The sequence below is a fragment of the Equus caballus genome, chromosome 2 (assembly GCF_041296265.1).
Source record: "Equus caballus isolate H_3958 breed thoroughbred chromosome 2, TB-T2T, whole genome shotgun sequence".
NCBI classification, from domain to species: domain Eukaryota; kingdom Metazoa; phylum Chordata; class Mammalia; order Perissodactyla; family Equidae; genus Equus; species Equus caballus.
In genome coordinates, this window is record NC_091685.1 from 94,199,068 (window position 1) to 94,215,424 (window position 16,357).

At 37.0% G+C, this 16,357-nt stretch overlaps 1 protein-coding gene across 1 annotated transcript in view; it reads left to right on the top strand.

Moving 5' to 3' along the window:
* FREM3 (FRAS1 related extracellular matrix 3) overlaps positions 1 to 16,357 on the top strand; it is an 84,221-nt gene that overhangs the window by 5,263 nt on the left and 62,601 nt on the right. Inside the window, 1 exon segment of the mRNA XM_001500810.3 lies at positions 1,577 to 1,666. Within this exon segment, the coding sequence (XP_001500860.3) occupies positions 1,577 to 1,666 (90 nt within the window).

The following is a 16,357-nucleotide window of genomic DNA, read 5'->3' on the forward strand; positions in this document are numbered from 1 at the left end:
CCCATTTGCAGAAAGATTCTGATTCTAGGGAAATACAATGGAATGTGAAATTATTCTTGTAATGAAAATGGCAACAAGACCTTTTTCAATTGTTTCATCAGAATCCCCATTTAAAAGGAACCCTCAGGGCCGGCCCCGTGGCGCAGCGGTTAAGTTCGCACCTTCTGCTTCTCAGCGGCCCGGGGTTCATTGGTTCGGATCCCAGGTGCAGACATGGCACCGCTTGGCACGCCATGCTGCGATAGACGTCCACATATAAAGTAGAGGAAGATGGGCACAGATGTTAGCTCAGGGCCAGTCTTCCTCAGCAAAAAGAGGAGGACTGGCAGTAGTTAGCTCAGGGCTAATCTTCCTCAAAGATAAAAAAGGAACCCTCAGACATTTAACAAGGGTGGTAGTTATGCCTTAAAACTGCAAAATGCAGGAAGACAGCTTCTGCTCCTGAAATATTGTAGGATAAGGTTGCATTAATTTTGATCATATCAGCTTAATTTTTAATTTTAAGTAAAGAATGACCTATCTAGGCATGATGTGCATAGTTTTTCAGTAAGTCTAGACTTCTAAAGATGATATTTGGTATTTACATTTTGAATATTAGTATTACGCTGCACATTATTATACTATTCAAATGTACTTTCTGCCTCTAAATAAAAAGCATAGAACTAAGTTTCCCACGTTTTAAAGACCATTTTTCTTTGATATTTGTTGTTCATACTAATGGTGAACTAGAGGCAGGTCCCTGAGCTCTCCTGGGTGATGTGACACCTGGGGTCTTTTAGCTGCTCTTTACATTGTCTTCAAACTTTTTTTATGTAGCTCTATATATGAGATGTCAAGAGATGCGGGCAATTTCCCACAAAACATACATACAAACCTAGATGCAATCTTAGAGTAAAACTTATGAAGGATATTTAAAAAATAGGTTAGCCACATTTTCAGAATTGCTTCTAAAGCAATTGAAATCGTATGTGGTTCCATAAGAATTGTTCTTACAAATAAATATCCCCAAAATGTAAATTGTCTTTAAAATACTAATAATTACCAATACAAAAACACAATTATAGACCCAATTGATAAATTCTTTAAAATCCAGGAGAATAGGCAATAGAAAAATATCATGATTTTATTCTCATTTTCTTGTGTCTTAGAATACAGTAGTTATTCTTGTTTAATTCATTTCAACAAGTAATTAATGAGTCTCCACCATTATGCCAAGCTCCATACTTGTACAGATGACCAAAAACCGGGTAGACTCAGCTCTCCATAGAGGCGAGGATGTTGTGAACCACGCATAGGTAGAATGGCCTTCTTGTTGGGCATGATCACAGAGATTGAGCACATAGGAGCACAGTAACAAAGTTTTAAACTAAAGTTCTATTTTTGCCATTGTAACTTTCAGAAAAAGTTAGATTAGTGTTCATTTAATCATTTTTGAAAATTTAGATTCGTCTTCATTTAATCATTTTAAGTTTTATTTGTTGTAGTATTTTTATGACCTATTAAAACACTGAAATTCTTAACATACTCATTTTCTACTGTGCCTTTATGACCTGTAAGATGCTCACTCTTTTATTAGCTGACATTGATGAGATGAGGATGCACTACATCTTGAACGAAGGCAGCAAGGCAACAGAAGACGTCTTCTACCTCTCTGTTGAAGACAACGGTAAGCCAATATTGAAACCTTGAAAGTGAGTCTTAGTCCATTAAAATGAATATGAAATTGAAATAAAATTAAATCGTTTATATAGTAATCACAATCAATAATGTCATAATATCAATAAATGTGTGATTTTTGTTTTGTTTCTGGCCCTATGCCAAATGATTCTTGACAATTGCTTTTTAGGAAGGGCAGACAATGAGGACGTTCAATAATTAGATATGAAGCATTTTACCTGACTTGGATTCTGTGTGACTTCCTATAGGCAAGTACATTTCTCTTCAGGGGCTTCTGAGAATCCTGCAAGTGGTTTCTATCATTCTGAAACAAACTGGAAAATCCACCTTTAGATTTCGTTAGAATTTTCAGCTCTAGAACTGAATCTTAGTGGTTCCTTGATCTCAGGTGTGTAATCTTCCTGGATGGGGTAAAAAATATATTTATTGGCATAGAGGAAAACTTGCTTTAAAAATTGCCTATTTATGCTTCATCTATGTCTGTTTAGTGTCTTCAGAGTAACATAATGGTCAGCAACTAGTTAACAGAAGGCACTTTCTTTACACAGCTAGGAATATGTGCATTATGTGGTCAAAGAAAACTCATTTTGCAGTATGACAGGATAATTGCAGAAATTATGTCCATGTGCTGCTTGCCGCTCAATAACCTCTTTTAATATAAATCATTACTCATTCCCTTTAAGCAGCATGCATTTTCTTCCTAAATCACGTGTAATCAGTCAGGACTGTATTTATTGGAAAGCAGTCCTGGCTGAAAGGCCACATGGTATACTGAGTTGGAATCCCAACTTGCCCCGTGTGACCTTGTCCTCTCTGTGGTTCATTTCCCCGTGTATAAAATGGTGGTCTTCACACCTCTTTCAAAGGGTTGCCTAGAGGATTAAGTGAGATAATATATGTAAAGCATTTGGCACAAGCTAAGTGCCATTAATAGCTGCTTTCTCTCTTCTAACTACACTGGAAACCACTGATCACTCCTGTCCATCTTCTCCCTTAAAGTTTAAGAACAGATCTTTCCTTCCTTCCCCAAATTCTCAAGAATCAAAGTTACTAAAAAGGTGAGGATGAATTTGAGCCTTCTAAACTGATTCACTCAAGTAAAGCACATGTAAGGCTCAAATAGTTCATAGCAACCATTTTCCTTTCTGTTTTTGAGAAGGACGACACCCCAAAAAGAAATACATCCGACTGGGACACTGTGCTTTCTGGGCAACATCAGAAACAAGAGTCAGTCTGTGCTGATAAGTAATGTGAGATTTACACAGCTACCTTTTGTGAGTGCTTTCTGTGGGTCAGGCAGTGTTTACATAATTTTGATCGTCACTGCAAAACAGGAGGTAAATGTTATGATGCCCATTTTAAAATGAAGACACCGAGGTTGAATGACTTGCCTGAATTCAGACAGGTGATAAACAGGTGAGCTGGAATCAAATCCAGGTCTTGCCGATTCCAAACCAGAACTCTTACCCACTAATGCTATGCTACCTCTGTTTTGGGAAGCCAAAACCATGGACTGAAGTCCGAGAACAGGGCAAAGACAGCTTCTTCCTAACCAGACAAAGAAGCGCCTAGTAATTTAAAGTGATGAGAATGATGAAACAGACTCCGAAACTTTTTTTTTTTTTTGAGGAAGATTAGCCCTGAGCTAACTACTGCCAGTCTTCCTCTTTTTGCTGAGGAAGCCTGACCCTGAGCTAACATCGTGCCCATCTTCCTTTACTTTATACATGGGACGCCTACCACAGCATGGCGTGCCAAGCGGTGCCATGTCTACACCAGGATCCGAAATGGCGAACCCCAGGCCACCGAGAAGCTGAAGGTGTGAACTTAACCGCTGCGCCACCGGCCAGCCCCACCCCAAAACATTTGAGGACGCATTTGATCATATGCATATCCACAAGCTAATTAAATGTTTATGCATTCACTTGTTCAGTGGATTTTTTTTATTGCCTTGTGAGTGCCGTGCACAGAGCTAAGCTTCATGTCTGCCCATGATGAGACTTCTTGGAATAGTTTACAACTGTTGATGAAAGACTCACTTTAAACATTTTGTATCTGACCTTTTCAAGTTCTATGAATCTATTTCTTTACAATAATCAACTTAATCTTTTTTTCTTTTAAAATATCCCTACTTTTAAAATACTTCCCAAATGGAATGTTCAATGAGGCTTACAATTTCCTCGTCCTCTCCAGCTTCTAGAGGCTGTCCCGTTCCTCCATCTTCAAAGCCAGAAGTGGCTGAGTCCTTCTCATGCTGCTTCACCCTGAAGCTCCCTTTCCTGCCTCCCCCTTTCACTTAAAAGAACCCTGTGATTACATTGGGCTCACCTGGGGAATCCAGGCTACTCTCTCTCATCTCAAAATCCTTAATCACATCTGCAAAGTCTGTTTTGCCAAGTAATTTAACATAGTCTCAGGTTCCGGAAATTCAGACGTGGACGTTAGCAGGCCATTAGTCTGCCTACCACAAGTGTTAAAGGAATCAACACACATAAGGCACACATAAGGTCTTATCTTCAAGTCTTTAAACCATTTTGAGTTAATTTTTGTGTTATGATGTAAGATAATGATCTACTTTCATTCTTTTGCATGTGGCTGTCCAGTTTTCTCAACACCATTTATGAAGAGACTTTCCTTTCTCCATTGTATGCTCTTGGCTCCTTTGTCAAAGATTAGCTATCCATAGATGTGTGGTTTTATTTCTGGCCTTTAGATTCTGTTCCATTGATCTGTGTGTCTGTTTTTGTGCCAGTACCATGCTGTTTTGATTACTACAGCTTTGTAGTGTATTTTGAAGTCAGGTACTGTGATGCCTCTATCTTTGTTCTTTTTTCTCAGGATTGCTTTGGCTATTCAGGGTCTTATGTTGTTCCATATAAATGTTAGGATTATTTGTTCTATTTCCATGAAGAATGTCATTGGGATTCTGATTGGGATTGCATTGAATCTGTAGATTGCTTTAGCTAATATGGACATTTTAACTACGGTTATTCTTCCAATCCATGAGCACGGAATATCTTTCCATTTCTTTATGTCTTCTTCGATTTCTTTCAATAATTTCTTATAGTTTTCAGTGTATAGGTCTTTCACTTCCTTGGTTAAATTTATTCCTAGATATTTTATTCTTTTTATTGCAGTTGTAAATGGAATTGCATTCTCGACTTCTCTTTCTGCTAGTTCATTTTTAGTGTATAGAAAGACGCCGGTTTTTTTAGGTTGATTTTGTACCCTGCAACTTTGCTATAGTTGTTGATTACTGCTAATAGTTTTCTGTTGGATTCTGCAGGGTTTGCTATATATAGAATCATGTCGTCCACAAACAACAAAAGGCTTACTTCTTCCTTTCCAATTTGTATACCTTTTATTTCTTTTTCTTCCCTCATTGCTCTGACGAAAACTTCCAATACTATGTTGAATAGGAGTGGTGAGAATGGGCACCCTTGTCTTGTTGCTATTCTCAGAGGGATGGCTTTCAGTTTTTCACCATTGAGAATGATGTTGGCTGTGAGTTTGTCTATATGGCCTTTGTTATGTTGAGATACTTTCCTTCTATACCCATTTTATTGAGGGTTTTTCTCATAAATGGATGTTGGATCTTGTCAAATGCTTTCTCTGCATCTATTGAGTTGGTCAGATGATTTTCATTCTTCATTTTGTTAATATGGTGTATCACATTGATTGATTTGCTGATGTTGAACCATCCCTGCATTCCTGGTATAAATCCCACTTGGTCATGGTGTGTGATCCTTTTAATGTATTGCTATATTCAATTTGCCAATATTTTGTTGAGGATTTTTGTATCTATGTTCATCAGAGATATTGGCCTGTAATTTTCCTTCTTTGTGTTGTCCTTGCCTGGTTTTGGTATCAGTGTTATGTTGGCCTCATAGAATGAGTTAGGAAGTATTCCATCTTCTTCAATTTTTGGGAATCGTTTGAGAAGGATGGGTATTAAGTCTCCTTTGAATGTTTGGTAGAATTCTCCAGAGAAGCTATCTGGTCCTCAACTTTTGTTTTTTGGGAGGTTTTTGATTGCTGTTTCTCTCTCTTTACTTGTGATTGGTCTATTCAAATTCTCTAATTCTTCTTGATTCAATTTGGGGAGGTTGTATGAGTCTAAGAATACCCATTTCTTCTAGGTTATTCAATTGGTGAGTATACAGTTTTTCATAGTATTCTCTTATAATCCTTAGTATTTCTGTGGTATCCATTTAATTTCTCCTCTTTCATTTTTAATTTTATTTGCACCTTCTCTCTTCTTTTCTTAGTGAGTCTGGATAAGGGTTTGTTGATTTTGTTTACCTTCTCAAACAAACAACCGTTAGTTTCATTGATCCTTTCTATTGTTTTTTAAGTCTCTGTTTCGTTTATTTCTGCTCTAATTTTTATTATTTCTCTCCTTATGCTGACTTTGGGCTTTGTCTGTTCTTCTTTTTCTAGTTCTGTTAGGTGTAATTCAAGGTTACTTATTTGAGATTTTTCTTCTTTGTTGAGGTAGGCCTGTATTGCTATAAATTTTTCTCTTAGCACTGCTGTTGCTGCATCCCATAAGAATTGGTATGGTGTATTTTCATTTTCATTTGTCTCCAGGTATTTTTTTATTTCTCCTTTGATTTCTTCATTGATCCAATGGTTGTTCAGTAGCATGTTGTTTAATCTCCACATATTTGTGCCTTTCCCAGCTTTTTTATTGTAGTTGATTTCTAGTTTCATAGCATTGTGGTCTGAAAAGATGCTTGATATTATTTGAACCTTCTTGAATTTATTGAGGCTTACCTTGTTTCCCAAGATATGGTCTATCTTTAAGAATGTTCCATGTGCACTTGAGAAGAATGTATAGTCTGCTGTTTTGGGATGGAATGTTCTTTATATATTGATTGAGTCCATCTGGTCTAGTGTTTCATTTAAGGCCACTGTTCCCTCATTGACTTTCTGTCTGGAGGGTCTATCCATTGATGTTAGTGGGGTGTTGAGGTCCCATACTATTGTTGTGTTGCTGTCAGTTTCTTCCTTTAGGTCTTTTAATAGTTGCTTTATATACTTTAGTACTCCTGTGTTAGATGCTTATATATTTATAATTGTTATGTCCTCTTGGTGGAATATCCCTTTTATAATTATATACTGCCCCTCTTTGTCTCTCATAGCGTGTTTTATCTTGAAGTCTACTTTGTCCAATTTAAGTATGGCAACACCTGCTTTCTTTTGTTTGCCATTAGCTTGGAGTACCATCTTCCATCCCTTCACTCTGAGCCTGTGTTTGTCTTTAGAGCTGAGATGTGTTTGCCAGAGGCAGCTTATTTTTAGCTCTTATTTTTTAATCCACCAAGTCCCTATGTGTCTTTTGATTGAAGAATTCAATCCATTTACATTTAGATTGGTTATTGATATATGAGAGCTTAATACTGCCATTTTATCTCTTGTTTTCCAGTTGTTTTATATTTCCATTGTTTCTCTTTCCTTGTATTTCTGACAGCCATTTCATTTTGGTGGTTTTTGTGATGATTTCCTCAGCTTTCTCTTTATTTATGATTTGTGGCTCTGCTCTGATTTTTTTTTATTGGTTACCATGAGGTTTGTATAAAAGATCTCATAAATGAGATAATCCATTTTCTTTATTTTTTTAAATTTCTTTTAAAGATTGGCACCTGAGCTAACAACCATTGCCAATCTTCTTTCTCTCTCTCTCTCTTTTTTAATTGCTTTCTCTCCCCAAATCTGCCCCTCCCCCAGTACATAGTTGTATATTTTAGTTGTAGGTCCTTGTAGTTGTGGCATGTGGGATGCCGCCTCAACATGGCCTGATGAGTGGTGCCACGTCCCCACCCAGGATCCAAACCAGCAAAACCCTGGGCAGCTGAAGCAGAGCACATGAACTTAACCACTCGGGAACTGGGCCGGCCCCAAGATAGTCCATTTTCTGATAGCCACTTATCTCCTTTAGCCTAAGCAAGTTTCATCCCTTTTCTCTTCCCCTTCTGAGTTATTGTTGTCACAAATTATTCTTTTTTGTGTTGTGAGTTTGTGACTAAATTGAAATGGTTATAGTTATTTTTTATGCTTTCCTTCCCTTTATCTCATATGTTATAATTAAGTGTTTACTAATCTATTCTGATATATAGCTGCAATTTTCTGATTCTGTCTATTTATCTTCTTGCTCAAGGTTTTGCAAAGCTTTACTTTTTTTTTTTTTTTTTTTCCTGATGGAGGATGGTTTATTGACAAAACGCCAGGTGGAAAGAAAGACAGTTTTTTCCTGGACCTGTCAGATGAAAAAAGTAATCGTAAGAAGCCAATATCTGAGATAGAGGTATTTTTGTAGTGAAATTTTAATCCCACATCATTGGAATACATTACAGTCTTCTCATTAAATATAATCTAGAGTAGATTTTGTGTTTTATAAAAGACATAGGAACTTTGAAATACATGCAGCATTTGATCACTTCCCAGTGCTGCCATCATTTCCATCCTAGTCCAAGGCTCTGCTCTTTTTGTCTTGACTGTTGAAATAACCTTCTAGCTGGAGTCTGCTTCATTCTTGTTCCCCTAGTTTATTCTTCACACAGAGATATCTTTTCCACAAGTTAAGTCAGATCATTGTCATTCTTGTATTGACAACCCTCCAATGGCTCATTCAGGCTAAAGTCAAAGATCTTGCAATTGCCAATAAAGCCCTGATGGATGTGGCTGCCTGCTGCCTCCTCAATCTCATCTGCCACTACCCTCCTCCGCCATGTCCCAGCTTGCAAAGCTTTACTTTTTAGTTTCAAATGGGAGGCCTCCTTTCAACATTTCTTATAAGGCAGCCCTAGTGGCAACGAACAACCTCAGCTTTTGTTTATGTGGGAAAGCTCTTATTTCTCTGTTGCATCTGAGGGATAGTTTTGCTGGATAGAGTATTCTTGGCTGAAAATTTTTGTCTTTCAGTATTTTGAATATATCATTCCATTCTCTCCTAGCCTGTAAGGTTTCTGCTGAGAAACCCACTGAAAGCTCATAGGGGTTCCTTTCTAGGTTATTTTCTTCTGCCTTGCTGCCCTTAATATTTTTTCTTTGTCATTGTCTTTTGACAGTTTTAATATTATATGCCTTGGAGAAGGATTTTTTGCATTGATGTAATTAGGAGTTCTATTCTTTCCCCAGGTTTGGGAAATTCTCACCTATTATTTCTGTGAACAAGCTCTCTGCTCCTTTCTCTTTCTCTTCTCCCTCTGGAATTCCTATAATCCTTATGTTGCTTTTCCTAATTGAGCCAGATATTTCTTTCTTTCTTTCTTTCTTTCTTTTTTTTTTTTGAGGAAGACTAACCCTGAGCTAACATCTGCTGCCAATCCTCCTCTTTTTGCTGAGGAAGACTGACCCTCAGCTAACATCTGTCCCCATCTTCCTCTACTTTATATGTGGGATGCTTGCCACAGCATGGCTTGACAAGCGGTGGGTAGGTCCACACCTGGGATCCAAATCAGTGAACCCCAGGCCACTGAAGCAGAATGTACAAACTTAACCACTGCACCACTGGGTGAGATGTTTCTTGGCCCCAAGTCAGATATTTCTTGAAGAATTTCTTCATTTTCTTTAAATCTTGGTTCCCTCTTCTCCTACACCTGAAGCAAGTCTATGTTTCTATCCTCTAAATCACTAATTCAGTCCTCCTTAGTGTCAGCTCTGTTTTTTATAGTTTCTCGATTATTTTTTAACTCATTTATTATGTTCTTCATCTCCAGAATTTCTGGCTCACATTTTTTTTACTTTAGAGCTTCAATCTCTTTGGTGAAGTATTCCTTCTGCTCATTAATTTTACTCCTGAGCTCATTGAACTGTCTTTCTGAGTTTTCTTGTAACTCACTGAGTTTCTTTATGACAACTACTTTGAATTCTCTGTCTTTTAGGCTGTAAATTTCTGTGACTTCAGGATTGGTTTCTGGAAATTTGTCATTTCCCTTCTGCTCTGAAGTTTTATGTAGTTCTTCATGTTGTTTGATGAATTGATCCTTTGCTGGTGCATTTGCAGTACTATCAGGTCACAGATTCCACCTGCCACCCCTGGGTGGGGTTGGCAGGAACTGTGTTTTCTTATCCCTCACCATCTGCTGGAAGTTGTGCCAGTAGGGTTGCTCAGTGTTTACTTGGGCTGGCTGCAGCTGCCTGGCAGCTCATGCATGCGTGCACAGGTAGGGCCTCTGTGCTCCACTGGTGGGTTGCTCTCATGCAAGTGGGACTGCAATATTTGGCAGGGGACCAACTGACTGCCATGCTAGGCAGGAGGTGATGGGTGCTTTATTTCATGTGCAGGCTGGCTCTGTCCTCATGGGTGCCTTGGCTGAGCCACCGTGCTTGCTGGGCAGGGCTCTGTCATGGGGGCTGAGCCACCACCACTCAGCAGGGAGCATTCCCAAAGATGGAATCACCATGGCACAGTGGGCATTCCTGCAAGCATTGGCGCACAGACCAGGCTGATCCCACCTCCTCTTACAGTTGTGCTGGCCACTGTGTGAGGACCCATGACCTGGATCACTGCCACTGGGTCCATTCACCCAGTTCCACTGCTTCCTGGGGATCCAGTCCACCCAACTTCTGATATATGGCTGCATGGATCTCTCAGGCTTCCTGTTGTGCTGTGTAGGGAATCTTTTGTTGGTTAATGAATGTCCATTCAGTTGTAACTTAAAGGGGAGAGACAAAGGGAACAACTCACTCCACTACAATGCTGATGTGACTCTCCATTATCTCAAATTTTAAAATGAGGAAATGGGCTTGTGGAATTAAATGATCCATAGAAAGGAACCATAAGAGGAACCAAGTCAATTCTTTTCAGTAAACAACACTAAATAGCTATATGGGAGTGAGACTTTTAGTTTCTGGATGTAATATGGATATTTAACTTTCTTCTTAAGACCAGAATCAGACGGTTTCATTTTCTTTTAAATTTTCGGTGTTTAATTTGATTAACACTGTGCATTTTAATGTTTGAATTTGACTTGATACTTGCCTTGTGATCCATATAGATAGCAATTTTCTCTTTTGGTGAGCTGTCTTTTTCAAGCAAGGTATGAAAATAAAGTAATAGGAGATAAAAAGGTTGCTTCCAAGACAGTGATAGAGCTAACCATAAATTCAATGAGTCTGCCTTAACATTCAGTTACAGTAATATCACACTTATTTAGAATTTTAAACTCTCTAGAATCCATCAAAGAATTCAAAAGCAAGGCAGGAATGTCTCTGAGTAGTCAAATCATCAAAATCTGTGACACAACATTTTCACACCTGCCTCAAAGAAAGCTTTACTTGGAGTCTATTTACTCTTATTTCCCAAAAAATTCTAGTTTTATTTTAAATAAAAACAATGGGAATAAGAGAGTGAGTTAAAAGCAAAGAGAATTATAGAATGCAGAAGAAATAGATAAAAATTAGCAGATAATTCAAATTCATGAGAACCAAGAGGCAATGTAGTGATGGGCCAAAATTCTTAACCGTTTTCTATATCTACTTATTATATAGCAGAATGCATAACTATAGTAAGACTGTAAAACATTTTGTAGGCCTTCAGATGATGTCATAATAAATCTATATTTATAAATATGGAAAGAGGTTCACAATGTTTTGCTTGATGAAGAAAACCAAGTAGAAAACTATTTGAAGATGTAAAGGATGATTACATTTTCATATATATGTATATTTATACATGCATAGGAAAAGGTCTAAAGTATATATAGCAAGATGTTAAAAATGGTTTGTAATGGCAAGGATGGATTATGTTGTTTTTATTTCTTTTGACTTTTCTTTACATTTTCTTGTGTAAATTACAATGACCACTATTATTATCAGAAAAAAACAGTTTCTATTTAAGAAAAAAGAACACTTGACTACATCACAACCAACTTGGTTCAATAATATTGATTTAAATGACTAACTATGTTAGTCTGGCTTATAACTAATTCAAAAATGCCCCTCTAAATAAGGTAATGGATTCAAAAATCCAAAGAAAGGAGAATCAGGGCGAATTCTTCTCAGGCAGGAAGGAATCAACAATTATACTTATTGCTGACTCTTTCCCTTGTGAGTCCTTCTTGCTTGTATCTTTTATTCCTTTGTAAATGGTGACCAAAAATTAGTTGTCAGACCTTGGACAAGCTTCAAGCAAGACATACGTCTAGCTGTAATTTTGCCTTCCACTAATTTTTAAAGTCCTAGGAGTCTGGGAGATAGCAGATAAACTTAGATTTTATTTATTTATTGTCTAAGTTTTAATCTTTATGTAAGAGGAAGCCATTTAGAATTTCAGCTTGGACTGTGTATACTACATAAAAAGGAAGAGGAGATAATCTGGTTTATTAAATTGATATGGACAATCAAATGATATAATCCTGATCATAATCTGTGTTAGAATTGAAATGCCTCCCTGACAGTACCTGATATATAATACATGCCCAAACATATTGGTTGAATAAAAGGATAAACACAAATTCATGAAAAAATTGCCAAATCTCAAATTCACTTTGTGATTTGTAGAGACTGAATGTTTAGTTGTAGCTGTGATTTAAAAAATAGTATTGATCATAATTGGAGATGATTCAGAAGGAGACCTATTGAAAATAAGAAAGAAAGAAATGCATTGTAGAGTTTATGATGCACAACAAATAGCCTCAAAGCAAAATGGCTTTGGTCTCTTCATCTTTGAGTATTTGCATGAAAGCATTTTTGTTTATATTTTTCTCCCCATCAAATAAAACATGGACTTATTTTTTAACCATAATTTATTTTTTTAAACCATGCAATTCCATGTATGAAAATAGAAAGGCAGCTTGAGCATGCAACAACCTATGAAAGCTCTGGAACAAGAAAATAATCACACTTCACAAAAATGATTAATGAAGGAGAAAACAGTTTTGAAAGAAAAGAAATATTATGAATGTTGTTCTTTTAATATCCTCTACTAGCCAATCAATACCTAGTGTACTTGGGAGAATGGGATTTATAGCTCGTTATTGTGTAGCTCTTGCTTTTCATTTTCCAGTTGCTCAATGTCCTGATTACCACATACTTCAATTTAAGAAACATTTTATTGCTTGAAAAAGTCAAAGCTGTTCTTGTCTTGTTTATGTAAGCAGACTCTTAAATAATCACTTCAGGGATAAATTTAAAATAAAATGTTATGACCTCAGGATTAAGTCCCAAATTCCATGTACATACACATGTACTGAATAAATAGATAATTATAAATAAACAAATGCATATGTGTGTATACACACATATATGTGTATCTTGGTATATGAGGTATATATGTACACATACAGCTCTCTAAAAAGAGAAAAATATTTTGATTCATTTGGAATGACTAGTTAACACGTATCTATCTTCTTGATAATGAGGCAAAATATTTCCATTTCAAATTCAAGTTCAGCATTTATTGAACATCGATCTTGTCCTAGGTGTTGTGCTAGACATTTAAATAGCTCTCCTCTCATTCAATCTCCACAGTACCATCATGAGAGAGACATTATCCCTCATTTTATAGATAAAGAAGCTAAATCTTGATGCTGTTGAGTGAAATGGTTATCACTATTAATGTTATTACCACTTGAACATTCTAGGGAGTCATGTAAAAGTCTAAAAAAAAAAATCACAAAATCCCAACTCTTCTGAAATTAGGTCAATATTAAAATTATCCTTAAATGTATTGACCTACTCTTAGTTCAAAAATTACATGTTTCTCGAGAATGCAGAAGACATTTAGTTTAAAGCAAAATTATAGGCCAACATCTGGGAGCTGATGTTTATATCCAGCATGTGCATAAAGAGAGATCCTTTAGTGAGAGGAAGGTGAGCAGCACAAACGACTGAATGATGCCACTGTCGCTTTTAGAAACCAGGGATCGCTGTTTCAACTCAAGTCAGTCGACTCATCTATAGTCTTGATTGACTGGAGTCACTAAAGACAAAATTTTAATAGAAAAATTATCTAGAGATCACATTCTGACTGAGCTTCAAATAAGTTGGGCTGCTGGGCATTTTGTTTATCATTTATCAGGACACAGACACACATCTGTTGTTTCCATGTATGATAATGATTCAAGCTTTTTAAACCTAATTTACAAAAAGTAGGAGTAAATATGCACATGTCCCTCTGCACACTTTCTCTCAGCCTAAACTTATGAGAAACTGGCAGAAAAACAACATATATGTAAGAATCATGGAATGGATATCAAACCCTGGCCCCTTTAGCAAGAGACCATATAGCAAAATATGCAAACATATCTGGTGCTTAACCTAGTCAGGTTTCCAGAAGCCTACGACCTAGAAATAGGGCAAAACTGGAAAGTCAGTAGCGATGTGATTTCAGCCCCTTGAGGAAATCTCAAGCCAATGTTAAATGTTAGGGATAACTGACTAAATGATCAAGGATCACAATGTTTTGTTAATTAGGTTTGTTATTGGAAATAGGGCAGGCCCTCCACCTGTGACTTTGTTCACACTGCTTGATCTTGCTTATGTCTTATTTTTTATTCTGCAAATTAGCTTTTAGAAAATATAACATCCACGGGGCCAGCCCAGTGGTACAGTGGCTAAGTTCTCACGTTCCGCTTCTCAGCAGCCTGGGGTTCGCCGGTTCAGATCCCAGGTGAAGACATGGCACTGCTTGGCAAAAAAAAAGAGCCATGCTGTGGTAGGCGTCCCACGTATAAAGTGGAGGAAGATGGGCATGGATGTTAGCTCAGGGCCAGTCTTCCTCAGCAAAAAGAGGAGGATTGGCAGTAGTTAGCTCAGGGCTAATATTCCTCAAAAATATATATACATATAATACATCCTTTCATGTACTTTTTAAAAAGTATTTGCATAAAGGTAACAACTCTATTACTAAAATAATCCTTACGTTTTATAATAAAGAACTTTCGTTATATCAGACTTTATTCATGTCTAATAAATGTGCTGAGGAAGGTGTGCGATTTGTTATTTTTAGAAGTAAAAATTCTCTGAAACAGTATGAGTTGTTACAATGTTTACCAAAATATGCCAAGAACATTAAAACACTCAACTAGAAAATAAAGTCCTACTAACCAGAGGGAAATTAAATTCCCTTTGAGATTGGCTGCATAAACAGTTTCACTCCCACAATGAGCTTCAAAAAGCTAGACATCCTCTGCTTAGCACTCAGGGAAGGCACTAAGCCATCCTAGGGGCAGGCATTTTGCAGAGCTGGCGCTATTACAACTGGCAGCATCTTTGCTCGGGGGAGCCAGTTGAGTTACTCAGCTGAAAAAGTTATGATAGACTGAAAACAGCCTGTGGTCTCTGCTTCCTGTGATGAAAGAAAAGTGGGATATGCACCAGTTGGCAAGGAACTGCGAGAAAGGAAAATGGGTTTCCTGAGACAATGGCTTTCTAGTCTTTTTAAGTGACTGGATATAACTGCTGAAGTTAAATGATTATTTGTGGACTGACATAACGGATTTCCCATTTCCTGTCCTTAAAAAGGTAATTTGATTCAATATGCAATGTTGAGCTAATAAATGCTGCCCAGTATTCGAGACTCAGTGGCCAAAATTACGTATGTAGATGAATTAAAGAGATTAAGGCAAAGCAATGTTTTCCTGTATGTAGTAGATTTTCAATAGAATAAATCCACAGACCTTAACCCTGAGATCTGTAGACAGCAGTCAGAGAGTTAGTGAGCTTGAATGGAGAAAAAAGATCATATCTTTACTAACCTCCACCTAAAATATAGCATTTCCCCCCAATTATAAAAGCAGGAAACAAATGACAATGCTGCTAACAGTGCTTGTGGCCTTGCAACCAGTAGAAATAACAGATATTTTAATACCAAATTACAAGCATTGTGGAGATGGCAAAATACCCTTTGCGTTCATCATTACTTTGAAATTTTGGTAGTAATTACTGTCAGAAATTTCTTTTTTAATAGCTTTATTGGGATAATTCACGTACCATAATAATTCACATTCACTCACTTAAAGCGTACAATTCAGTGGTTTGGGTATATGATATCATTAAACTTTTAAAATTGTAGAGATATATATAGCATAAAATCTGCCATTTTAGCCAGTTTTAAGTGTACAATTCAGTGGCATTACTTACATTCCCAATGTCATGCAACCATCACCACTATCTATTTTCAAAACTTTTCATCACCCCAAACGACTCTGTAAGCATTAAACAGCAAATCGCCAGTGCCTTTTCCCCCCAGCCCCTGGTCATCTCAAATCTACTTTCTGTCTCTATGACTTTGCCTTTCTATATATTTCATGTAAGTGGAATCATGCAATATGTGTCCTTTTGGGTCCAGCTTATTTCACTTAATGTCTTCAAGCTTCACCCATGCTGTAGATGTATCAGTGCTTCCTGTTTTGGCTGAATAATATTCCATTGTCTTTATATACCACATTTTGTTTATCCATTCACCTGTCGATGGGTACTTGGATTGTTTCCGCCTTTCAGCTATTGTGAACAATCCTGTAGTGAACACTGGTGTATAAGTGTCTGTTCGAGTCCCTGCTTTCAATTCGCTTGGGTGTTTACCTAAGAATGGAATTGCTGGGCCTCAAGTGCTTATTCCATTTTAGCTTTTTTAGTAACTGCCAAACTTTTTATAGCAGCTGCAGAAATTTCTTCTTTAATATTCCGATAATTGTATTACAATATAATTGTTTTTTACATAATCCTACGCATT